At 45.4% G+C, this 26143-nt stretch overlaps 2 protein-coding genes across 6 annotated transcripts in view; one reads left to right on the forward strand and one right to left on the reverse strand.

Moving 5' to 3' along the window:
* Nucleotides 1-6486: 6486 nt before the first annotated feature.
* CCDC59 (coiled-coil domain containing 59) lies at nucleotides 6487-19352 on the reverse strand. The gene is made up of 4 exons (XM_075932537.2): nucleotides 19219-19352; nucleotides 15109-15331; nucleotides 10878-10977; nucleotides 6487-6697 (listed from the first exon to the last, which is right to left on the reverse strand). The coding sequence occupies exons 1-4, from the start codon at nucleotides 19343-19345 to the stop codon at nucleotides 6536-6538; spliced, it is 612 nt and encodes a 203-aa protein (XP_075788652.2). The 5' UTR covers nucleotides 19346-19352; the 3' UTR covers nucleotides 6487-6535.
* Nucleotides 19353-19531: 179 nt separating this feature from the next.
* The window catches only part of METTL25 (methyltransferase like 25), a 94388-nt gene continuing 87776 nt past the window's right edge, over nucleotides 19532-26143 (forward strand). For all 5 annotated transcript variants that reach the window (XR_012904943.2, XR_012904947.2, XM_075932524.2 and 2 more), the window contains exon 1: nucleotides 19532-19802. Coding sequence is in view for 3 of the 5 variants with exons in the window: in XM_075932524.2 (XP_075788639.1) it covers nucleotides 19532-19802 (271 nt within the window). In the remaining 2 variants the exon portion in view is untranslated. The remainder of the gene's footprint in view (nucleotides 19803-26143) is intronic.

The following is a 26143-nucleotide window of genomic DNA, read 5'->3' on the forward strand; positions in this document are numbered from 1 at the left end:
AGTGGACCCTGAACCAGGCTTAAGGATGGCCGGAAGCAGTGCCGGCAGGGCATCAGATGAGGACTTAGAGTGTGGAGCTGCTGCCTCAGGCTAGCCAAGGGCTGTGCTTAAAGGGACCCGACCCCCACCCCGGACAGACAGTTCTCAGGGGTGCCCCGCTTGCAAAGCAGTCCTGGCTTGGAGTGCCCTGATTGCCCACACTGGGCACATCACAGCACTCGGCCATCAGACCGGCTGCACTTGCTGCAGGCTGCCATCTGGGGAGAGGGGGCAATTGGGGGGCTGCAGGAGAGCTTCCACCCCCAGAAGCCCGCAGAGCCAGCCCAGTCCTCCCCATCGGGGGCTCGTACCCCATTCCTCCCTCTCCTCCTTCCACTTACCCCTCCATAACCCTCCTTCCTGATGTACAAAATAAAGAAAACGTGTGGTCAAAAATAGAATCTCTCTTTATTGAACAAAACTCGGGGAGACTGGGAAAAGTAGGTGGGAGAGGGGAAGAGAGAGGGTGGGAGAGGGGAGGGCAACTAAAATGATCAGAGGTTTGGAACAAGTCCCATATGAAGAGAGGCTAAAGAGACTGGGACTTTTCAGTTTAAAAAAGAGGAGACTGAGGGGGGATAGGATAAAGGTCTATAAAAGCATGAGTGGGGTGGAGAGGGTGCATCAAGAAAAGTTCTTCATTAGTTCCCATAATAGAAGGACTAGAGGACACCAAAGGAAAGGAATGGGTAGCAGGCTTCAAACTAGTAACAGAAAGTTCTTCTTCACAAAGCAAAGAGTCAACCTGTGGAACTCCTTGCTGCAGGAGGCTGTGAAGGCTAGAACTAGAACAGAGTTTAAAGAGAAGTGAGATCAAGTCATGGAGGTTGGGTCCATGGAGTGGTATTAGCCAGGGGGTAGGAGTGGTGTCCCTGCCCAATGTTCGTGGGAGGCTGGAGAAGGATGGCATGAGACAAATGGCTTGGTCACTGTCTTCAGTCCATCCCCTCCAGGGTCCCTAGGGTTGGCCGCTGTCGGCAGACAGGCTACTGGGCTAGATGGACCTTTGGTCTGATCCAGTACGGCCATTGTAAGCTCAGGGCTCAGGGTTGGGGGTCTCAGTGGACCACCTTGATTTTCTTGCACACCTGCTCCTGGGTGGCCAGGCTGGCAGCTCTCCTGCCCTAGACGGCCACTTTCCTGTGCCTAGTGCGGAGGTCGTGGACGAGGTCCACGATGTCTGCACTAGACCAGGTGGGTGCCCGCCTCTTGCGGTCCCGGGAAGCTCCCGGGAGCCGCCAGCCTGGTCCCGGGAAGAGGGGGAGGGTTGGGGGGCATCGGGTGGCTTACTCGAGCCGTGCCAGGTGCAGGGTCTGCTAGCTGGGTGCTGGCAGGCTTGCAACTGGCACGGGCACCGTAGCCAGCCCGTGTCCCTTTAAAGGGTCTGGGGCCGGGAGGGGGGCAATAGAGTTTCCCTGGTGTTGGCCAGAGTGGCCACCAGAGAAAGCTGGGGAGGGCTAGCCTCCCACTAGTTCGAATTAAGGGGCTACACACCCCTTAATTCGAACTAGTAAGTTCAAACTAGGCTTAGTCCTCGTACAATGAGGTTTACCTAGTTCGAACTAAGCGCTCCGCTAGTTCAAATTAAGTTCCATCTAGTGGAGCGCTAGTGTACGCCTATCAAAGTTAATTCGAACTAACGTCTGTTAGTTCGAATTAACTTTGTAGTGTAGACACACCCTCAGAATAGCCATTTGACTATGCCCCTAAAAATATTTCTCTTGATTATTAAATCCTAATCTTTAGAGGGAAAAAGCTATTAAAGCAATCACTTGAAAGGGGGGAAAGGCATTTTCTTTGAGGATAGAGGATTTATTGAAAGTGCTAAGAGAATGTAATAGCTACATATATAGAATGAGAGATATAGAATGAGAGTAACTTTTTCTTTCTATTGCAAAACAGAAAATAAGATGCCAGCTCTGTATATTGGTAGCAACTGAGAGAGGGAGTTAGCTCTACTTGGAGAGGCTAAGAATATTCTACGTTCCCACCTCCTCCCAGAGTCCACATAAAAGTCTTCCTTTACGTTAAACACATCTTTCTTATATTTTCTCAAACTTATATTTAGCTTCTGGTCCACTAAGACTCCTTGATCCCTTACTGCAGTACTCCTTCCTGAGCAGTCATTTACCATTTTATGTGTGTGCAACTGATTGTTCATTCCTGAGTGGAGTACTTTTCATTTGTCATTACTGAATTTCATCCAGTTTACCTCAGAACATTTTTCCAGTTTGTCTAGATCATTTTGAACTATAATTCTGTCCTCCAAAGCATTTGAAACCCTTCCCAGTTTGTTGTTGTCCTCAAACCTTACAAGTGTATTCCCTATGCCATTATCTAAACCACCGATGAAGATATTGAACAGAACCTGTCCCCAAATTGATCCTCTTGGAACCCCTCTCATTATGCCCTTCCAACGTAACTGTGAACCATTGAAACTACTCTCTGGGAATGGTTATCCAACCATATATGCACATATCTAATAGCAGCTACATCCAGGTTGTATGTCCCTAGTTTCTTAATGAGGTCATGGAAGATTGTATCAAATACCTTACTAATGTCTAGATATGCCATGTCTACTGCTTCCCCTTTATCCTCAAAGTTTGTTACCCTGTCAAAGAAAACTATCAGGTTGGTCTGACAGGGTTTTTCCTTGACAAATCCATGCTGTTACCTACCACCTTATTATCTTCTAGATGTTTGCAAATGAATTCCTTAATTATTTACTCCATTATCTTTCCTGGTACAGAAGTTAAGCCGACAGGTCTGTAATTCCTTATTTCCCTTTTTATAGCCAGGCACTATATTTGCCCCTTTTCAGTTTTCTGGAATTTCTCCTATAGTCCAAGGTTATGTCTAGACCACGATCCTCTTCTGCAAGAGGAAATGCAAATGGAGCGCTCATTTTTGGAGGATGGATGGCTCTTGTGCAAAAGGGTTTTTTGCACAAAAAGAAGCCGTCTACGCAACACTTTTTAGCACAAAAACCTCTTGAGCAAAAGGGATCCGAGGAGGAAATGCAAATGAGAGAGTAACATATGAAAATGAGCGCTCCATTTGCATTTCCTCTTGCAGAAGAGGATTGTAGTCTAGATGTAGCCCAAGATAATATCTAATGGCTCAAATATCTCCTCAGTCAGCCCCTTGAGTACTCTAGTATGCATTTCATCAGGTGACTTGAAACAGCTTACTTGTCTAGGTAATTTTTAATTATTTTCTTATTCTATTTTAGCTTCTGAATATACCCCATTTTCACTGGCATTCACTTTGTTAGGCATTCAATCACCAACAAACTTCTTGATGAAAACTAAAACAAAGTAGTCAAAGAAGTCCATAAAATATGGAAATGGCAGAGGTGCTTATTGTTTTTCCCTCTTCATTTAGTAATGGGCCTACTCTGCCCTTTGTCTGCCTCTTGCTTCCAATATTTTTGTAGAATGTTTTCTTGTTGCCCTTTATATCGCTACAGGTTGTACCTCCAAAACTAGCACACTCTGGTCTAGCAACATCTGTCATCTGGTAGGACCATGGATGCTCCTGGACCAGAGAGCTGGGAGCCTAAGGACAGGAGGGCCAGCCAGGCCGTGGCAACAGGATTGGCAGGCAAGCTGGGGGCAGCTCAAGACCGGGATCAGAGCCCCCTGGCAGCCTCCAACAGCCCACAGCAGCATGGGGCCAAAGTCCCCCGTCAGCATGGTTGGCACTGGGCTGAAGCCCTGTGGCAGCCCCTGTGAGCTTGGGGCTGAGGTTGAAGCCCTGCAGCAGCACAGGACCAGAGTCCTCTAGCAGTTTCTTGGAGTATGGGGGTAGAGCCCCATAGCAGCCCCCTGTAGCACAGGACTAGGGCTGGAGCCCCATGGCTGCCCCAGATGCGTGGGGCTCGAGCCGCATGGCAGGAGTGGGAGCCTCTGCAGCCCAGGGAGCTGACAGCAGTTGGGCAAGCAGCCCAGCCAAGTGTGAGAGAGAGAGAGTGTGTGTGTGAGCGTGTGCGTGCATGCGTGCATGCATGCAAGTGAGACAGGCAGCCTGTAATGGGCTTGGGAGCCAGTGACAGATCTTTCCTGGTCTCACAAATTCTCTCGTTTGGGTCTGGTCAGGTCCCAACTGTGCTGGACAAGGAGGTCCAGTCTAGATCTAGTTGAGCTTATTTTACACTGTATCCTCCTTTCTAATTTTGCCCCTACATACTTGTGTTTGTTTATATTTATCCTTTGTACTTCAACCTAGTTTCCTAGTTCTTAGTTCTAGATGCGTTAGTTCAAATTAGCTTAGTTCGAATTAACTAATTCGAACTAAGTTAGTTCGAATTAGCGCTGTAGTGTAGACATACCCTGAGAAAGTCCAAGTCCCCTCACTGCTAATTATGTATATGGATGTGCAAAAGGGTACCTCCTAGAGTCTAGAGCTTAATTATTTCTGCAGCCTTTCATTTGACAACTGATCAAATGCAAACACTCATCCAAATTTCTGGGACAGTCCTCTTGCTTTTGTGTTTGAATAGTATTTATCAGATATAGACATTCCTTCAACACTATTTCTTGGCTGCCAAATCAAGGGGAGAGAGAAGTTTGACAGGATTGAATTTGTACGTGAAAATCTAAGGAGTGTAGTTACCTTTCATTAATACTCTTATAAAGATCTCCATCCCTCAAAAAAAATAAAAATAAAACTGACTTGCAAAGCAATAGTACAAGATCAAAGAAATAACTTCACATCTTTTTAAGCCTATGAATTAAACCACAAAATACATTTCAAATGAAACTATAAGATCAAATGTTATCAAACTTCATATGAATTAATTCTTCACAATGATCAAAGGCAGGGATGGGCAATAATTTTTGATGGTGGGGGCATGCAAATATTTTGGTTTAGGGCTGCACTGCTGCACTTTTTTATGGAGGGGCTGTGCAGAAGGACACTCGGGATAGGGAACTGGGGTGTAGGAGAGGGTGTGGGGTCTGAGAGGGAATTTGGGTGAAGGAGGAGGTTCTGATCTAGGTTAGGGGATTGGAGTATAGGATCCAGGAGGGAGTATGGGTGCAGGAGAGGATTCTGGCCTGGGGGAGCGGTATAACAGGGGTTGCAGGGTATGGATGTAAGTTACTAGACAAGCAGTCAACTACCTAATAAACTTAGGCTTAGTCAAGTCACTACTTGACTACTTCCCCCAACCTTTCTGCCTCTGTATCAGGAGCTGGTGCTGGGGGAAACAATATTAAAAGCTGGTTCCCCCCAGCCCTATCTCCATGGTACACAGGGAGGAGGGGCAAAGGCACAGCGGTCTGGGACCTGGTGCAAGCCGGGACTACTTGGTCCCAGCTCGCACCAGGTCTCAGACCTACCCCCGCTGTGGCTCTGCATTTTAAACAGAGTAAGAGCCTGAATGCCTGCACATCTGGCTCCTATTACATTTAAACTGCAGAGCCGCTGTGGGGCCGCGTATCTAACTGTGACTAAATGTGTAGTTGATACTAATTGTGTCGGCTAAATGATTAGTCATTTACCTGCTTCTTAATATCCTTATTGCAGGCAGTTGTGACGGGGGCTGGCAGAGGGTTTGGGTGATGACCTGGGGCAGCAGGGGGTGGTGACCTGGGGCAGGGAATTGAGGGGAAAAGAGGGGCTTGGGTGTCAGAGGCATGCTATGGCTGGGAGGCACTTACCTAGACAGCTCCCAGCCAGCAGCCCTGCAGGACTCAGAGGCCATCTGGCCAATGGGAGCTAAGAGGTTTCAATGGAGGGAAGGGAAGCGTGCTAAGCATCCATTTCCCCTGATGCTTGGAGCAGAGAGCCATAGGGAACAGCCAGCCACTTAAAGCGGCATGAGGCTGCTCTGAAATGGCTGGCTGCTCTTTTCCTGAGAGTCCCAATGGGGCAGCTTAGGTGGCCTGTGGGCTAGATCAAGAGGCTTGGCAGGCCGTATCTGCCCTGCTCCTGCTCAAATGCATCCCAAATGCACGTTTTTATTCACACTTCAAAACATGGCATTTTAATATATGGAGGAGTCAGTTAAAAGTTTTATAAATACTTATCACTTATGGACTAAACCTTTGTGAAGTGAGGTTCTTCATTTCGACACTGCACCACTTTATATTAATCATACTATGCTTGTGGCCATTTAAAATTACAACCTTAATAATGATTTTCTGAACATTTCAGATAATGGAGACATGGGAACATAATGTTCCGAAAAAAATCTTCAAATGCTTCTATGGATGCATTGAACCGAAGTGAGGAATAAAGCAAGGAGTGAATTAAAATATATATTGTGAAGGTTCAATATCCCATAATATGCTTAAGTTCACAATTTTCAGACCTATACAAATATTTACAGAACTAATGACTTTCTCCAGCACAATGCTGGACCAGTGATCACAACAAACAAAAACTGTTGCTATATACACTCAAAAAATATATAATTTACAATAAAAAGAACCAGTCACAACATATTTTTAGCAGACTGATTTAATTAATTGAAAAAAGAAGATAAGCTGGTCTATGTTTTTTGTTGTATTTTCTGAAGGAGAAATTCTATTTGTAAATTTAGATTTGGCTGTCCTTTTTTGGTCCTTTTACTTAATATTTTAAATGCTTCCATTTTCTTTTGCTTGTAGAGCCTTTGAGCTTCTTCTCTTTCTTGTTTCCTTTTCTCTGCTGCCTGAAATAAAATCCACAAAAACGTAACTGATAAGAGTAAATCAAAATCAGTACAAACCCAAGATGTGATTTTTAAATAACATAAGCATCCTTGTGAACATTTGGGAAGCTAGGTACCCTACTGCTATTATGGCCACCACCACAATTTAAAAGAAATCTGAGAAGAAAAAAGGTTAGATATTATTGTAACTGAAATAAGTATTACAGTCACCTAAAGCAGTGGTTTTCAAACAAGAAAATGATAGATGCCTGCAACTCAATGGAGCTGAGGATGAAGGATTTAGGTATGGGCAGGGGCACCACAAGGTTGGGGCAGAGAGTTGGACTGCAGGGGTGAGAGCTGTGGGCAGTGTTCCCTGTAAGCTGAGCACTTGTGCAGCTGCTCAGGAAAGATTCAAATGCCACCCAGCTGATTAACAGTGTGCCCACAGGTAGGTTTTCTTCTATGGATACCTCTGTGCACATAAAAAATGCATTCCACATATGGATGGAAAAGATTAGAGGGAACATTGACGGTGAAGTGGGCTAGGAATGAGGGGTTCAGAGTGTAGGAGGGGGCTCGGGTGCGGGACAGGAGAGGGTAAGGTCTCTGGAATGGGGGTGCAGGCTCTGGGGTGGGGACAGGGATGAAAGGTTTGTGGTGTAGGAAGGGACTCTAGGTTTGGGGAGCAGTCCAGGCTGCAGCAAAGGACTGGGATGCAGGCTTATCTCTGGCAGCTCCATCGGGGCTTCCTTCTTGCCTTGGCACCACGAACTGTGCTGTTCCCTCTCACCTGCAGTCTGGTGCTCATGGCAGGGGCAGTGCACAGAACACTGTGAACCCCTCCCCCCCCCCCAGCTTAGGAGCTGGATCTGCTGCTGACCACTTCCAGGGTGTCCTATGGTGTTAGAATGCATAAAGACTAGCCTGGTGGTTTTCAAAGTGCTGGTAGTGACTCAACCTTAGCCACGCAGCACAAACGACCCAGTCAGTGGTACTGACCAGAACTGCAAACGTCCCTGGGTTCCAAGCAAGGCAATCTAGTGCTTTACATTCCTGGGCCATGACCTGGACTTTCAAAAACAGTGGCCTAAGGCATTGTAATGAAGACTGCAGTTGGCAACTTCACATCATGGCACAATGCAACTCACTACAAAGTTATTTTGTCTTCCACAGATCTTTCTAAAGGACTGGTTGAAATTGTACAATGAAATCCCATAGGAACTAAGGACTATCACAAACCTCACTATCTTCTGTTCCAAGAGAAAGGCACTTTTTTTAAAATCTGCTTTTGGTAACAAATACATAGCAACACACAAGTCAAAAAACAAAAAAACCCCTCACCACTGAAACAAGGCATTCCAAGGCACACACTTTTCCCTCTGACGAGGGGAGGAGAAAAAAACGGAACATGTAACAGATATTGTCCAGGTCAAGCAATGCACTACTGGAAGACATTCATCATTGCAGTGACAGGGACAGTATAAAACTATTTATATAATTGTATTCAGCATTAAGGCCAGGATAGGTGCAATCATCAATATTTTGCTTTACTTTGAATAAATTACTGAAGCAAATTATATTTTTAATGAGCATGCTAACTAGTTTGACTCAGTGAAATCATGTCCCATTAAAACGTGAAGCTGTCACTAATCAGACTAAAGGCTTGCTTCAATTTATTTGGATAGCTGCTCTGCTGGGATTTTGTTCTTTGAAATGCAGTACTGTACTGTAAAGGCCTCAAAGACAGAGGTCTTAGCAGCAGTATGCATGTGAAGAGATGTTAGTTTATCAAATGCATATTATATTATTTTCATTGTATAATAAACAACACATGAAAAACAATTTTATGAAACTCAAATATTGCATAGTTTAACAGAGATAGTGCTTTATGCTGAATGAAAATATAAAGTGAGTTAAATAACCCAAGCAAGCACAACAAGACTTCGTCATCCACAGTTTCACTGTTCACGGTGCGCTGCAATGCACCAGCACATGCATATGATGCAGCTTGCTGATGCTATCTCACTAGGTTTTAGTAAAAAAAATTATGATTGCTAAAACAACACCTAACTTTAATTTTGGCACTAAAAATAAAAGCAAGCGATGCAGACAGTGGGCAAGAGACTAAGAAGGAAAAAGGTGATGACTTTAAGTCACAAAGTTAAATTATTAGACAAGCTTGAAAGTGGTCACAGTGCAGGCTTAGTAGCTTTGCTTCTAATGGCACATGCTGCAAATGAGGGATGTTAACAATAGGAATGTCAACGTGTAGACGACTATACCAGGGGTGGCCAACGCGCGGCTCGTGAGCCGCATGTGGCTCTTCAAAGGAAAAATTGCGGCTCCCGCAGCCGTGGCTCTTCTCACAGTCCCCTGCTCTGACCTTTTTACCTTGCTTGGGCAGGAAGCCTGTTGGCAAGATCTGACGCTGCAGCCAACAACAAGTTTTTTCCCTTGGCTCTTTGCACTGTATCCACAACTATTTTGGCTCTTAGTCTGTAATGGGTTGGTCACCAATGGACTATACTATTAACCGATGAACCTGGACTTACTGGTTAAACCTGTCGACTACACACACTCCCCCCACTGCTGCCTCTGTAGTGCACCCTCCAGTCCCTGCGCTGCTTCCTCTGATAGAGGTGTAGCAGTGGTGAAGTGAGAGGGGCAGGCAGGAGCCAATATGTGAGGGGAGCTAGCTTTCAAGCAGACCTCTCCCCTTGCTGCCTCCTACAGATTCGGGGAGCATGCAGAAGCCAGTGTGTGTGTGGGGAGAGTCAGCTTAAAAGCCAGTTCCCCCAGCACTTTTTCTGTAGTACTGCCTGCCCCATCCCGGTGCTGCTGCCTCTGTAAGGAGCAGCAGCCTGGGGGGACAGCAGAGGCAGGGGAGGCTGCCGTGAAGCAGCCTCTGACTTCATGAAGCATTCTGGGTTCGCCGTGAACAGATGCTGTTCCATGGCAGCAGCCCTTGCCCACGGGGGGTCCGAGTTCCCTGCAGACAGGGTCTGCTGCCGGGAAGCAGCCTCTGTCTGGAGGGAGGTTGGACCCCTCACGGACAAGGGCTGCTGCTACCCCATGCTGCTGCCACTGATAGAGAGGCAGTGATGTGGAGTGGCAGGGGGCTCCCTGGGAGTGGGGCTGAGAAAGCACTGGCTGCCGCCCCCCATCTCATGTGGTTACACAACTATTCAATTACACGCTAACATCCCTAGTTAAGAAATGTGATTTTTTTTGTGAACATATAACTGCTTAATTTTTTAAGCAATTACATGTTTACCCGTAGGGGTACAAAAGGGTGCTCCCCACAAGCACTGGCTCACACCTCCCTACTCCTCCCTTCCCCCCACTGTGAATACTGGCTCCCGCAGAGCCTGTTTTTTAAACCTTTCATCATAGGTCAGGTATTCTAATTCACTATCATTTTTATTGCTTTTCTCTGGACTTGTTCCCATTCATCCACATCTTTCCTGAAGCAGTGCAGAAAACAGTGGGACAATTAACTTGCATTTTAACATCCCTAATGGAAAACATGGGTGTAATTTGATAACCGTGTAAACACAGAAAATTTATATGGAGTGGTAGCTGTAGCCAGGGTGCCACTGGCTCCCCACACATACCAGCTCATGCCCACCTATCAGAGGCAGCAGCACAGGGTGGTATATGGCTCCCCAGGATCATCACGTAGCTGTTTGTGTAACTGATAATCAGTTTAAACATTTAAACAGCTACACTCTTACTTCCAGAAGACACTCATGTTAGTACCATCCAGAATGAGATTACCTTTTTTTGGAGCAGGGATGGTGGGGGGGACGGGATGTGTGTGTTTGCAACTGCATTCAACTGTTATTTCATTATGAAGTTTTGAATGACATTGCAGCATCATGAATGGATGGCATGTTAGAGATGTCACAACTTTCACTGAAGGGAAACCAGATCTAAGAGCGAAGGGGCATCAAGTTCTGTGACGCTTGAGCTTAGCCAGATCAGCACATAGTATATTAAAACCCCAAACAGAGGGAACAATACCCAGTGCAATGAAAAACAGCAGGACATGAACTATCGTATTTTAACACTTGTATATCTGCGAGTGGGGTTCAATCAGATTTCAGAGACTGAAAAAATATCATTACCATCCCCCCCTCCAATTTAACATCTGGACACAATTGCTGGCCCAAAAAATCTCAATTTAATATTTATTCACCTCTTTCTTCTTGGCGCGTTCAGCCTTTACTTTCTCATATTCTTCTTTTGCTTTTTGATTTGAAGTTTTCTTTTTAAACTCCCTTTGAGTCCTATCTGACCTGTAATGGACAAGAGTACCTCATATTAGGATTAGCACAATCATAACTGTAGCACAAAGCAAGATTGAGATAGCATAGGAATTAAGTGGCTCTTAGAAGAAACCGTGAATCTTTATTTACTTTGAAAAACAAAAAACCCTCTTTTTCTCCCACGAAGAGAAAAATGCCTTTTTTTGTTAAGTCTGCTTAGTCCTGATATGAGTGCAGGGGACTGGACTAGATCAGTGTTTCTCAAACACTTGAGAGAAGTCTGGGAGGGGGGGGAAGATATGTCAACACAACTGAAATTTGGAGAAAACTGAATTTTGGTTTTAAGTTTTACAGAGCTTTACTATTTTTGTACGTTTTACACCCAAAAATGTCATTGCCCACCCAGCTTTAAATTGTGTAAACAAATGTGTTGCAATGGTAGAAAAAAAATTGTGTGTCTGAAAACTGTAGGTATTGCAGGTACTTTTTTTTTTTTTTAAAGGGGTACTTTATAAAAAAAGGTTGAGGAACACTGGTCTAGATGACCTCTTGAAGTCCCTTCCAGTCCTACGATTCTATAATGCTTATCTGAACCAAACTCTATGTGGCTTATCTATCACAATCATGATGGGAATCAAGGATGATAATACAACAAATCCAAGTTTCTTAATAAATTCTTAATGTTCCATGGGCTGAACTACGTGGGGCTCTGTACACAAAGAGGTAGGCCAGGGAGTTGTTGGAAGTAGTATAGTGCCTCTTGCGCCCAGCACATATGGCTCACATTAGGAATAATTTTGCTTCCCACACCACCATCCTCTTCAGATTTCAGAGAATTTCTTGTAGTAATCTGGCAGAATACAATGCAGCTTAGAGTGGGTAGAAGTGGGTAGAAGTTTCCTACCACCACACTTCTTCAGGAGGGGTTTTTTCTATGCAATAGAATCTAGCTACCCAGTTCTGTTTGAATTCCCAATTACTACATTATTGAAATAGTGGTTTGAGCCCTTTCTTAACTATCATGCTAACAAAAAATAAAAATAAAAAAATAAAAAAACAAGCCAAACACAACCCAAATGATCAGATACTATGTCTTAGAATTCATGCTGACATTTAAAAATATCACATTTATTTTCTGCAGTGGTCTTTAGTTTATTTTCAGCTCCATCATGTGGCAAGACTATGTACTAACTCCTAAAATTGGCAGTATACTATTTTAAAATAGTAATGCAATATACAAAGACAAATGCTAAAAATAAATAGAATTGACATATCATAGACAAGATCCTTTTTGATATATTCTACCTTTTTAGCTAGCTCCCTGTGAACACTAGCTCCCACCTGACTGCTCTGATATAGAGGCAGCAGTATGGGGGGCACACTGCTGTAAGGGAGCTGGCTTCCCACATGTATTGGCTCCCACCTCCCCCCCGGACTGCTGCCTGTGATAGAGGGAGGTGGTCCAGTTGGTGCATGAGGAGCTGGCTCAAAAGCTGGCTCCCTGATGGTATCGTCTTCTGTCTCCTCCCTCCTCTGTGCTTCTGCCTCTACATCAGAGGCAGCAGTGGGGAGGGAGGGGGAAGGTTGGGGGAGAGGCAGCTGCAGGGGAGCTGGTACACCTAGGTGAGCAGCTCAAAAGGTGCTTCCCCACGTGCACCGACTCCCACTTAAGAAGCAGTATGGTGAGTGTGGGTGTGTGTGATTTAACTAATAAGACCAACATTCCTAATCTCCACAAGCACATTATTCCCCCCATCATACTAGTGCCTGGACTGAGAACATTACCACCTAATTACCTGTAACATAAAAAAGGGGGTTTTGTGAAAAAACATTTCCTCCCTATTAGATTAAAAATATGACTAGTTCCCCAAAAGAAAAAAAAAGATTTTAAAATAATTTTAACATTAACACACATCAATTGTTTTTCATTTTTCCAATAGAAGTTCAAAGCTATTTATTCCATTAAGACTATCATATTACTGTTAACACAAAAGGAGGAAAATAGGGACGTAAAAGGTTAACCAGTTACCTGGTAAGCCAGGGTTACTCAACGTGTGGCCCGTTTGTTTGCAGCCCACAGAGTGATTTGAGTTTACACGGGGCTCAACACATGGCCTGTGAGTAGGAGCCAAAACAAAAATGTAGTATATATAATGGTCTTCTATTGATATTCATTTTAGTACGGGCAGTCCCCGAGTTACGCGGATCCGACTTATGTCAGATCTGCAGTTACGAATGGGGATTTTCTCGCCCCGGAGGATGGGAGCGGCGGGATGCCCGGTTCCGCCGACCCCGTCCTCCAGGGCGAGAAAAGCTGCTCTGCGTCTCCCTGGTCTGCTGGGGGGGGAAGGAGAGGAGCCAGATCAGCGCCGCGGTCCCCCCGGGTCCTCCTCTGCTTTGCTCAGCGTCTCCCTGGTCTGCTGGGGGGGGGACGCAGCTAGTGCGCCTCCCCCCCCCAGCAGACCAGGGAGACGTGGAGCAAAGCCCCGGGCCTGTGGTAGAGCAGGTGGGGCGCTGCCGGTTGGTCCCGCAGCACCGCTCCTTGGCGCTACTGGACCAACCCAGCACCCCAGCTGCTCTGCCCCAGGAGCCCTGATTCAGCCGCTGCTGATCAGTTTCAGCAGCGGCTGAATCAGGACACCTGGGGCAGAGCAGCTGGGGTGCTGCTGGGTTGGTCCAGTAGCGCCGAGGAGCGGCGGTGCTACTGGACCAACCCAGCAGCACCCCAGCTGCTCTGCCCCAGGTGTCCCCACGTCAGCCGCTGCTGAAACTGACCAGGGGCTGACTACAGGAAGCCCCTGCCCCGGGCTTCCTGGAATCAGCCGCTGATCAGTTTCAGCAGCAGGAGACTTGGGGATGCCTGGGGTTCTTAAGTTGAATCTGTATGTAAGTCGGAACTGGCGTCCAGATTCAGCCGCTGCTGAAACTGATCAGTTTCAACAGCGGCTGAATCTGGACGCGAGTTCCGACTTACATACAGATTCAACTTAAGAACAAACCTACAGTCCCTATCTTGTACGTAACCCGGGGACTGCCTGTAGTTAAATTCCTAGACTGTCATTGCTCATTAAAAGTGCTGTCATATAGGTGGAAATTGGGTAAATATTTCCAGGGCTCAACAAATAATGCAATCTACTCGCCTGTGGCAAGTAGATTGCAACCCGGAAGAGCCGGGTTTGGGCGATCCGCGCAGATCGCAGGACAGCGCAGCTGGCGAGCGGGGCTCGCTGCATTTCGGCGAGCCCTGAATATTTCATTTTATTAATATCAGCAGAACTGACTTAAATGAGGCCTTTGTGTTGTGTGGTCTTGCTTTAATCTTTGTGTTCATGCCTGTCAGTGTGAAAGAAGCTATTTGCCTATATATTTGCATGTATAACTTAAGTTGTGGCCCTCAGCATGCGCAGTATCAACATGGCCTCCAGGGCTTCCAAAGTTGAGTAGCCCTGCAGTAAGCCCTAGGATTACCTGGTGCTTACTGGGTAACCGGTTAACCAGAAGGCCCAGCCAGTGAGAGCAGCCTGTCTACCCTCAGTGGCCTGGCTGGCAGGATACCTACCCAACCACATAGCAGCCCCTGCCACCCTCTGCTGGCCCCAGCTGCCAACATCCTCCCCAGCACTAGCTGCTGCCAATCAGTTAAACAAATTGTTTAACCAGTTAACTACTTTAGGCAGTTTTTTCATCCCTAAGGGAAATTAGGACAGAAAAATGTCTTCTGCACTCACAATCAGTATAAAATATAAACGGAAATTTAACTAATATTCTCTTAAGACCAATCAGTGTCGTTTTAATTTAAATTCCTTTATCATTACAAGATCTGTGCAGACATCTTGCTTAGCAAGATTTGAAGATGAAACTAGAAATTATTCTGAAATAATGAAATAATTTGGCCCAGCATCAATATTTCCGCCCTGGGACAAATCCTTCTATTGTAGTCCCATGGAAAAATTCTCATTATTTCAGAACTCAAGCTTTAATTATTGTCAGTTTTGTGCTTTGGTTCTTATAAAATAAATCAAAGCTGTTGTCTTAAGATTTTTAAATTTTTATTCTTTTTCTTAAGGATAACAAACTAACCACAGGACTTAAACTGTGGCATCAGATGACTTAAGAATGATGGGAAGAAAATCAGTTTAAAATGTTTAGAATTATACTTACTTTACTGTTGTTTTGTATTTTTGTCCCAACAAAAGTAGAGCTCTTTTATTTTTTGACTGTTTCTCAAGTAGTTCCTCTTCAGCCAAATAGAGATGCTTCAAGTGGTCTGGGTAAGTATCTGTGTATTTAACTTCCCGTTCAGTATGTGCCTTTCTTTCCTTTTTTAGTAATTTCTTGTATTCCTGTTGGATCTTTTGCTTTCTCCAAAATGCAAATCCTTGTCCTGAAAGAGTGAGTTATATATAAACTACCCAAGAAAGAAACAATAAGAAGCTTTTTCTGTTTCACTGCATTTTTCACTCATTGTCCATAACATGAACTAGGACTTTAACTGATACTATAGACAGGGCTTCGCTGTTTTGAGTTGCAACAAGAAAACAGAGAAAAGCTCCATAATACTTACACTGCTAGCTCTGTTGCACAGCTGCATCACTGCCTAAAAGTAGGTGCAAAACATGGCAGTGGTGGGTGGGTGCAGCCTTGTTGATCACTTAAAATACTTGGATGAATACACCAGATGTTTTAAGGTCTAGAAATCTATTTTTAAACAAGTTTTACTTTTCGCAATTCCTTGGTTTCAGTGCTATGTATGAGATCAAAGGGAATTCATAAAAACAGTCTCAAAAAAGGACTACTAAAAATATTTCTTGGGCATCCAACTTTATGTTACTACACCTGAAACAAAAGTACCTCGGATACAGAAATATAATGATTTAAATCATTTGAAAAGAAAATATTGTCTTGTCTTTTTTCAGTTACCTATTTTTTATAACAATCTAGGGAAGAGCTCTCTCTCAAGCCTGCAAGTATATGGCACACTCAACACATATGTGATTATTATTTGCATTCACTGAGATCACTCAAGGAAAAAATAAATAGTAGCTCCACTTCGTTTAGCTGTTTATCACTTAGATCAGGCCTGGGAAAAATACGACCCGCGGGCTGCATCCAGCCCACCAAGCCACCAGATCTAGCCCACGGAGGCAGCAGGGAGCCCCGAGCAGGCTCCCTGTCATACCCACAGCTTTGCTGCCAGGCTCCCTTTCATTCAAAACTGGAGGAGAGGGGGAGAAACTTCAGGAGCCGCTGCACCTCCAGCACAATTCCACTGGCCAATTTCTGCCCAGAAATCAGCCAATGGGAAAAGCTTGTGTAAATAACAGGCAGCCAAGAAGAACTACGCTCCCTTTCCTTGGCTCAGCAATTCACTGAAGCACATGGCCAACCAAGCATGCAGACTGAGAAACATTTTAAGCTCTGCAAGACTTAGCTATGCTAGCAAGCAGGCTGATTTGGCTGCTGGCTGGTAAGTCTCGTGGGCACAGCCTGCCTCTGGCACCCCAGTCCCTCTCTGACCCCACTTAATATACCCAAACCCTTTGTACACCTCTTGCACCCATAACCCCTCCCAGATCTGGCACCCTATTCCCTTGCCTCAGATCACAATCCTCTTCTACTCTAGGTCACATCCCAAACCATTGCACTAGGTCATAACCGCCTCCTTCACCCAAACTCCCTCCCAGACTCCACTCTCCCTCATGCACCCCAATCCCATACCCCAAGCTACCTTCTGCACCCAATCTACATCCCAGACCCCACATATCCTCCATTAATGCCATGGAAGAGTGCGGCCCTTGACCGTGTTCCAAAATCTTGGAATGACACCCCCCCCCATGACTTAGGTGTATAAATGGGAGTCTTCTTTTCCATCCAGAAAGAATAAACCCATTCTAGCAGCTGGATGACAGCACATGTTTCCATAGAAGCTTTTAGTCCAATAATTCCTTCTCCCCGGCCAAAATTTGAGAGTTGCTTGGCTCACCCTCCAGTATTTTCTCTAAAGCACTTTATCACCAACAAATAGGCATACCTGATGGCTCCTACCAAGAGAGAAGGAATAAGCAATAAGAGGGTGACCAGAGAAAGTGTGGAGCTTTTAGTGGATGAGGGAAGTAATCTAGTGACCGATAATGTGGGAAAAGCTGAAGTACTCAATGCTTTTTTTGCCTGTCTTCAGACAAGGTCAGGTCCCAGACTACTGCACTAGGCAACACAGTATGGGAAGGAGGTGGGAAGCTGTCGGTGGAGAAAGAACAGGTTAAGAACTATTTAGAAAAGTTAGACATACACAAATCCATGGGTCCAGATTTAATGCGTCCAAAGGTACTGATGGAGTTGGCAAATGTCATTGAAGAGCCTTTGGCCATTATCTTTGAAAACTCATGGAGATCAGGAGAGATCCCGGATGATTGGAAAGAGGCAAATGTAGTGCCCATCTTTAAAAAAGGGAAGGACAATTCAGGGAACTACAGACCAATCAGCCTTACCTCAGTCCCCGGAAAAATCATGGAGGGGATCCTCAAGGAATCCATTTTGACGCACTGGGAAAAGGGGAGTGATCAGGAATAGCCAACATGGATTCACAAAGGGCAAGCCATGCCTGACCAATCTGATTCGCTTCTACGATGAGGTAATTGGCTCTGGGGATATGGGAAAGTCGGTGGATGTGATATACCTTGACTTTAGCAAAACTTTTTATATGGTCTCCCACAATATTCTTGTCAGTAAGTTAAGGAAGTATGGATTGGATAAATGGACTAAGACGGGTAGAAAGCAGGCTAGACTGTCAGACCCAACAGGTAGTGATTAATGGCTCAATGTCAGGTTGGAGGTCGGTTTCTAGCAGAGTGCCCCAAGGATTGGTTCACCATCTTTATTAATGACCTGGAGGAGGGGATGGATTGCACCCTCAGCAAGTTTGCAGATGACACTAAGGTAGGGGGATAGGTAGATACGTTGGAGGGCAGAGGTAAGGTCCAGAGTGACCAAGACAAGATTAGAGGATTGGACCAAAAGAAATCTGATGAGGTTCAACAAGGACAAGTGTAGAGTCCTGAACTTGGGACAGAGGAATCCCAAGCATTGTTCCAGGCTAGGGACCGAATGGCTAACTAGCAGTAAAGGACTTGGGGATCACAGTGGATGAAAAGATGGATATGAGTCAACAGTGTGTCATTATAGCCAAGAAAGCTAATGGCATATTAGGTTGCATTAAGAGTGCATTGCCAGCAGATCTAGAGAAGTGATTATTCCCCTTTATTCAGCTCTGGTGAGGCCACATCTGGAGTACTGTGTCCAGTTCTGGGCCCCCAACTACAGGCAGGATGTGAACGCATTGGAGACGGTCCAGCGGAGGGCAATCAAATTGATTAGGGGGCTGGAGCATATGATCTATGAGGAGAGGCTGAGAGATTTGGGTTTGTTTAGTCTGCAGAAAAGAAGAGTGAGGGGGAATTTGATAGCAGTCTTTAACTTCTTGAAGGGAGGTTCCAAAGAGGCTGGAGAAAGGCTGTTCTCAGTAGTGATGGATGGCAGAACAAGAAGCAATGGTCTCAAGTTACAGTGGGAGAGGTCTAGGTTGTATATTAGGAAAAACGATTTCACTAGGAGGGTGGTGAAGCACCGGAATGGGTTACCTAGGGAGGTGGTAGAATCTCCATCCCTAGAGGTTGGACAAAGCCTTAGCTGGGATGATTTATTTGGGGTTGGCCCTCTTTCGGGCAGGAGGCTGAACTTGATGACCTCCGGAGGTCCCTTCCAGCTCTATGATTCTATGAACTAAGATGTATTTGTAACACGTATTTTCTTTACATCAAACTAACCACAGAGCTGCCCTTCTGGACTGTGGGACCTCCAGAACCGACTAGTTACTACCCCAGCACCTCTCCGTTGCAAGGTGAATCACGCGAGATCATGACCAGCCACATGTATTTACAGTTCTCGAGATGGTTAAACCCTGCTCCCCCACGCATGCTAGGGAGGGGGGATAAGTCCCAAATGAGCCAGAGACCCCTCCCACGGGGGAATTTTGTTTCCAGAAAGCGGCCAGGGATGGGGCACAGGAAGCACGTGCCGAGAGCCTCCGCCCCGCCATTGCAATGGCCAGAGAGGCGAGCTCGGCACAAAGGGCCGAAGGGGGAGGGCGCTGCGTGAGCAGAGGCGGCCGTTGGGGGAAGCGCGAGATCCCCTAACGCCGCGCGCTGCCCACAAACGCCGGAGCCCGCGAGACCAGACGGCCGTTATGCGGCAGCGCCCTCCGCCCGCACTCACCCTCCCGGACGTTTCCCAGCAAGTTCTGCCGCGGGTCCGGCCGCCATGGCCGCTTCCGGCGGGGATCCCGGGCCGTCGCGGTGTTTTTCTTCGGGGCTGGCCCGCGCCTCGCAGCCACCGGTGCCATCAGCCTTGCTGCCTCCCCCGTCGCGCTCCGGGTACGTCACCCAACAGCGCCCGCTTCCTAGCGGATGGTTGGCGAAGTCTGCTCGGTGTTCGATTCGCTATCCTGACTGACTGAGTGCAGAGAGGGGCCCCGGCCGCCAGGCATCACAAATCGAGCGCCGAGCCAATTCTCCCCACCGTTGCTGCCATGTCGGGTTCCTTCGGCTCCCTCCCGCCCGAGCCGGCAGCGGAGACGGTGGCCTCCCGCCTGCGGGCCGTGGCGCAGTTTCTCAGGCGGGCGCTGCCGCTGTGCCGGGCCCACACGGTGGAGTTTTACACGCGGGGGCTGTGGGAGCAGCTGGTGGCTCTGTCCCCCGACGCGGTGCTGGAGGCGCTGAGCGAGGCCGGGCTCCTGCGGCGGGAGCAGCGGCAGCGCCCCCTGGAGGAGGCCGCCGACAGCGCCACGGCCGGGCTGTGGGGTAAGTGTCGGAGCCCCTCGGCCCTGGTGGTCTGCGTGACTCCGCCCCTCGTGGCCGTGTGACGGCTGCGTGGCAGCCAGGATGGTGCCGCCCCCTCGCGCCTCTCCTGGGCCTCCCACTGGGTGTTTTCCGGCTCCTGGAGTCATGTGATTGCATCTGGAGCTTAACAATGCAACCTGCCAGCACTAAAGGCTTGGACGCTGGGCAGCAAAGTTAGAGCAACCTCACCAATATTTTTTAAAGGCTCAAGATGTTTAAGCTAGGCTCATGATTTCTGTGGTTGGGTGTGCTCCCTCCACACCATCCTAGGCAGTAGTGCTCAGGGTAAGGCTGCAGAATGGGTGTTGCCAGGCATCCCTGCCCTGTCTCCTGCAGTAAGGAGACAATTTCAATGTGCTGTAATACTTCTGGATAGTTTTTTGATGCCATGTTTAAGGATGTTAAATTGAAGTTACCGAGTTACTTGTATAGTCGATACAGTTTGTATCAACTATACAGGTAGTTGATAGGACCACTCTGCAGAGCTGCAGCGTGAGTAGCTCCAGGAGCCAGCTCAAGCCGGAACTGAGTAGTCCCATTTTGGGCCGGCTCTGGGAGCCACTTGCGCTGCAGCTCTGCATTTTAAATGTAGTAAGAGCTGCCAGGCTCTTGCTATATTTAAAAAGATGAAGCCCTACAGTAGTAACTGGTGTGAGCTCAGACATGATTTCCAAACCCCCAAACAAGGAAAACAATAAACCCTGATGGGCTATCTAAACATTTCCCTACTTCCACATTTTAAGAAGTCCATTCTTGGAGAGAGACGCGTGACCCATCTCCCTCAATTCCTGGGAGAAACTGCTCTGATCTCAAACAAAGAAGAGTGGGGGGGAAACCCCTCATTTTCAGTTTGAAATTCCTCTACTGTATTTGCTATATTCTTGCATGATATTCATATCAATAAACTAGGCAAATACAACTTAGATGGGCTACTATAAGAGAGGTGCATAACTGGCTGGAAAGCATTCTAAGAGAGTAGTTATTAACTGTTCACAATCCTGCTCAAAAGGCATAACAAGTGGGGTTCTGCAGGGGTCTGTTTTGGGACCGGTTCAGTTCAATATCCTAAACAACGATTTAGATATTGGCATAAAGAATACGCTTATTAAGTTTGCAGATCATACCAATCTGGGAGGGGGTTGCAACTGCTTTGGAGGATAGGGGTCTAATTCAAAATGATCTGGACAAACTGGAGAAATGGCCTGAGGTAAACAGGATGAAGTTTGATATGGACAAATGTAAATTACTCCACTTAGGAAGGAACAATCAGTTTCACACATACAGAATAGGAAGCAACTGTCTAGAAAGTAGCACTGCAGAAACAGATCTAGAGGTCGTAGTGAACCACAAGCTAAATATGAGCCAACAGTGTGATGCTGTTGCAAAAAAAGCCATGATTCTGGGATGCATTAACAGGAATACTGTGAGCAAGACACGAGAAGTCATTCTTCTGCTCTACTCTGCACTGATTAGGCCTCAATTGGAGTATTGTGTCCAGTTCTGGGCACCACATTTCAAGAAAGATGTGGAGAAATTGGAGAACGTCCAGAGAAGAGCAACAAAAATGATTAAAGGTCTAGAGAACAGGAGCTATGAGGGAAGACTGGAAGAACTGGGTTTGTTTAATTTGGAAAAGAGAAGACCGAGAGGGGACATGATAGTAGTCTTCAGGTATCTAAAAGTTTGATAGATGGAGAGAGAAAATTGTTCTCCTTGGCCTCTGAGGATAGGACAAGAAGCAATGGGCTTAAACTGCAGCAAGGGAATGTCTTACTTCAGAGGGTGGGCCAGCCAGACTCTGCTCTCAGATATGGAGGGTAACCAAGAAGACACAAATCGCTTAATGCGAATAAATGCAAGGTTTATTAGGTATTACAGGTGGTATAAAAAGAAGAGGCAAAAGAAGGCTTACAGCATTCCTTTGGCTTGCTGACTCAGCAAATGATGGACTTCTGGGCAAGGTCCGAAAGTCACCTTTGTACAGTTCCAGGTCCCTTGGGAAGTCCAAAGGATGTTGGCAACAGTAAACGATATATAGCCTGTACACAGAATTCTAGAAGCGGCAACTAACTACGTGTAAAGGAAGAAAAAAACAAAAATAACCACCTGCCTGTGAGAAGATTCCCACAGACAGGCTTGTTTACCCCAAAGCTTATTTAAACTATGTGGTAAACTCAGTCATGCTAGGCATGTCCTATCTGTTTAACGAGCTAGCTAGTTGGGAATTTTCCTTGCTAACAGCAGGCCAAAGCCTGTTTTCTAGTTTGCAGACATGAGAACTGGGAACATTCACTAACTCCTTGAAATACAATGGTCTTCTGGTTTTCCAACCGCAACAGAGAGGTTTAGGTTGGATATTAGGAAAAACTTCCTAACTGTCAGGGTGGTTAAACACTGGAGTAAGTTGCCTGAAGAGGTTGTGGAGTCTCCATCTCTGGAGATATTTAAGAGCAGGTTGGATAGACATCTATCAGGGATGTTGGGTCCTGCTTTGAGAGCAGGGGACTGGACTAGATGATCTCTCGAGGTTCCTTCCAGTGCTAGTGCTCTATGATTCTAGGATTACTTATCAATCCCCAAACCCATTCAACTCCCCGTTACACGTCAGCCATTAACACAGCAGAGAAACACATCACCCGAACCCTGAGAGCCTGAAGTTTACTGCTTGGCTTCTCCATGTTTCCAGAATTATGAACTTATCTGCTCCCAGAGAGTGAAGCAGACCTTCCTCAGCAGTCGCCGCCCTTCCACAAGGTACACCTATCAAAACAAATGGAAGAAGTTTCAGGAATGGTATAGCCAACACAATCTACAAGTACACACCTCCCCAATACATACCATTTTGGAATACTTGATGGACTTCAGTGATGCTGGACACTTCATTAGCTCCATAAGAATCTGTCAGCCATCACTGTTTTCCACGACCCGGTGAACGATGCCTCGATGTTTGCCCATCCTATCACTTAATGGTTCTTAGCAGGTTTCTCAAAGGCATGACCACATATACATCCATCTGTCCACCTTGTGTTAGACTCCTTAAGAAGACCTCCCTTTGAACCCTTAGCGACGGCTTCAATACAGTACATGTTATGAAAGTATCTTTCCTCATCGTGATCACATAGACATGAATAAGTGAAATCTTTGCCCTGATGGCGGACCCACCATATATGCTCTTCACTAGAGATAAGATCATTCTCACACCCCATCCAAAATTTTTACCAAAGGTTAACTCTGATTTTTACATGAATGAACCCATGTATCTTTCCACCTACTGCCGTAAACTGCATGCTTTCCCGAGGAAGGCGGCATTACATTCCCTCGATGCAAGAATAGCTATCACATTCTATATTAACAGAAGAAAACTCTTTAGAAAATCTAACAGACTTTTTATATCCATGTCTGGTCCCACCCCGGGAACAGCTGTCTCAACACAGCACATATTCAGGTGGATAGCAGCTTGCATAAATAACTTTTATAGACTCAGAAACAAGGAACCACCACAGGCAGTCTCAGCACACTCCACCCGAGTGATGGCTGCATCTACCGCCTTTCTATATAATGTCCCGCAAAGTGACATTTGCAGGGTGGCTACATGGTCTTCCACACATACTTTTGTGCAACATTACACATTACTGCAAGGCTCAGTACCTACCACTGCCATGGGCGACTCAGTCCTTGCCTCTGTCAGTAGATGACTCCAAAATCCCACCTCCACAACAGTGGTTACTGCTTTTTACTCATTTGAGTGGAGTACCCACAAGACATACATCTTGAAGACCCATCATTACTGCAGAGGGTGAGTAACTTCTCACTTCCTCAGATTAAATCCAAATATTTCATCTAATCTTCATCAACAGCTGGTTGGCTGTTAGCAGAAAAAACAAAAATATTTCACTAATGCTTGGTTTAAGATGATAATACAGATGTGTATTAGCCTGTGTAATCTTTCCCATCATACTGTTAAATAAATGCATGCATCAGTAGTTATCAAGGATTTCTTGTTCTCATAGATTCGTTATAATGAAGTATTTTCCAAAACTTTGCTATTATTTGTGTTTTGGGGGGGAGAGAGGAAAGAGTAAAAGTATCATTGTGATGCTGAAGAACATATCTTCCTCAAGCTTTAATGTTATTTATTGATGTTAGAAACCAGTATATTTAAAAGATAAGACTCTCTCAGGAAAATATCTAACTAGCCAGATGTTGAGGAAGGAATCACTCAGAAACCAAAATACGTTTTCAGCATGTGTATGTGAAATATGTGTGTGTATTAAGGATGTTAAGAGGAGGGTAATTGGTTAATCGTGTAGTCGATACAATTTGTACTGAGTATACAATTAGTTGATAACAGAAGGCACTCAGTCCCCCAGGCAACCTGGCTCCTACTATATCTAAAATGCAGGGCTGCAGCGGCCCCGGACCAGGCGCAAGCCAGAACTGCTCAGTCCCAGCTCACACCGAGTCCAGGAGCTACCTGCATTGCACCTCTGCATTTTAAATGTAGTGGACTACTTGACTACTTGCATTTTCCACCCTTGCTGCTTTTGTATCAGAGGCAAAAGCACAGAGTGGGAGGCAGGCGGACACTATGTTGCGGGGAACTGGCTTTTAAGTCCGCCCTCCCCAGCACTGGTAGCAGAGCAGGGGGGAAATGTGCAGATGACTCGACTAGTCCCTTACATTCATTCTCTCTCGGGGGGGGGGGGGGGGGGGGGGGCAGAGAGAGAGAGTGTGTGCGTGTGTGTGTGTGTGTGTTGAACTTTCATAAAAATGACAGTTCCAGAGATTAAAGTTCATTCAAATCTGCTTCTTATTCATTTTACATATACTAACAAGTGTTTTAAAACCAAGCCTGATGACTTGAAAGTCTATATGTTAAAATGTGCTTAGCTAATTTTGCATTATTATATACAAATGAATGGAGAATCACATTGTATTGGAAGAGGGTTTCTTTCATTGCCGTGAGACCAATAAGCTTTTTTTAAAACATAGTAATGGCTTAAAATACTATATTCTTGGAATTCTTGTCTTTATAACTCATGATTGTATATGCCAGGTTTATAAAAATGCTGAAAGGAAATTTACTGGGTCTTGGTTAGTCTGCAAAAAATCTAACTGTGAGATATATATATTAATATTATATTAAATTGGAATTTTCACAAGTTTTACAATAAAAAGGAATAAGAACAATGCTGTGCCACTTAAAACCTCACAATGCCTGTAAAATAAAGTTGGAACACCTCCTCCCCAACAGGAAAATCAGAGTTGTTTCTTTTCTTCATTCTAGCAACACTGATGAACAGCTGGAAAATAGAGAAATCCCTCTGCAGTCTGAGGCTTAATAATCAGGCTGTGTCTAAACTACATCCCTTTTCTCAAAAAAGGGATGTAAATTAGATACTTCAAAATTCCAAATGAAGCTGGGATTTAAATTTCCCGTGCTTCATTTGCATCATGGTGGCCACGTTTTTTTCCCCGACGCGGGGCTTTTCGAAAGAAAAACTGCTGTTTATATGGGGTTTGATCGAAAATAAAACCCTTTTTTGAAAAGGAATGTAGTTTGGACACAGCCCCTGTCTCTGCCATACTCCGAACAATTGCTGGCTTGTAGCCTTCATTGTTGACTTCCCTCCACCTTTAGTCTGTGTCTCTTGCTTAATAGTGAGTTGTCTGTACTGTATCAAACTTAAGGATTTCTATGCAATTTGTATTGCTTTTGTTTATACTTATTTTATAGATTTGTGTGAATTTCATTGAATTCTGCTTGCAGTCCCAGAGAATTAACAATAAGTTAAATGAATAAACAGGTCATTTTAAAAATCAATATTTTTTATTTTTAGTTGGTAGAAAACTTAAATAATAATGTACCTTACTCTGTGCTCAAACACCGTGAGCTGTGAATCAAGGGCAACCTACAGTTGTGCTGCCCCTGGTGTTTACTGGAAGGTAGACTGAAAGTTATACTGTCTTTATCGTAGGGGTCTCCAACCTTTTTACACCCAAGACCACTTTGTAAATGTCAGGGCAAGCCAGGATCTACCCCATCCCTTCCCCAAGACCTCACCCCTTTGTCGAGGTCCTGCCCTCTCCAAATCTTTTTGTGGACTACCCGTTGCTAATGGAAACTCACCGTTAATTACATAATTATACCTGATCCATTTTGCTAGTTCTGGGGAGAATGGTTTAATTTAAATTATTAAACAGATTAAGCGTTTTAACTTTCTCATTTTAGTTGATCAAATTTCACTTTAAATAAAGTAAAACATTACGTCCAACACAAAAGGTTTCAATGTTTTCTTTAT

Source organism: Pelodiscus sinensis, chromosome 1, assembly GCF_052426305.1.
Source record: "Pelodiscus sinensis isolate ZL-2025 chromosome 1, ASM5242630v1, whole genome shotgun sequence".
Lineage (NCBI taxonomy): Eukaryota > Metazoa > Chordata > Testudines > Trionychidae > Pelodiscus > Pelodiscus sinensis.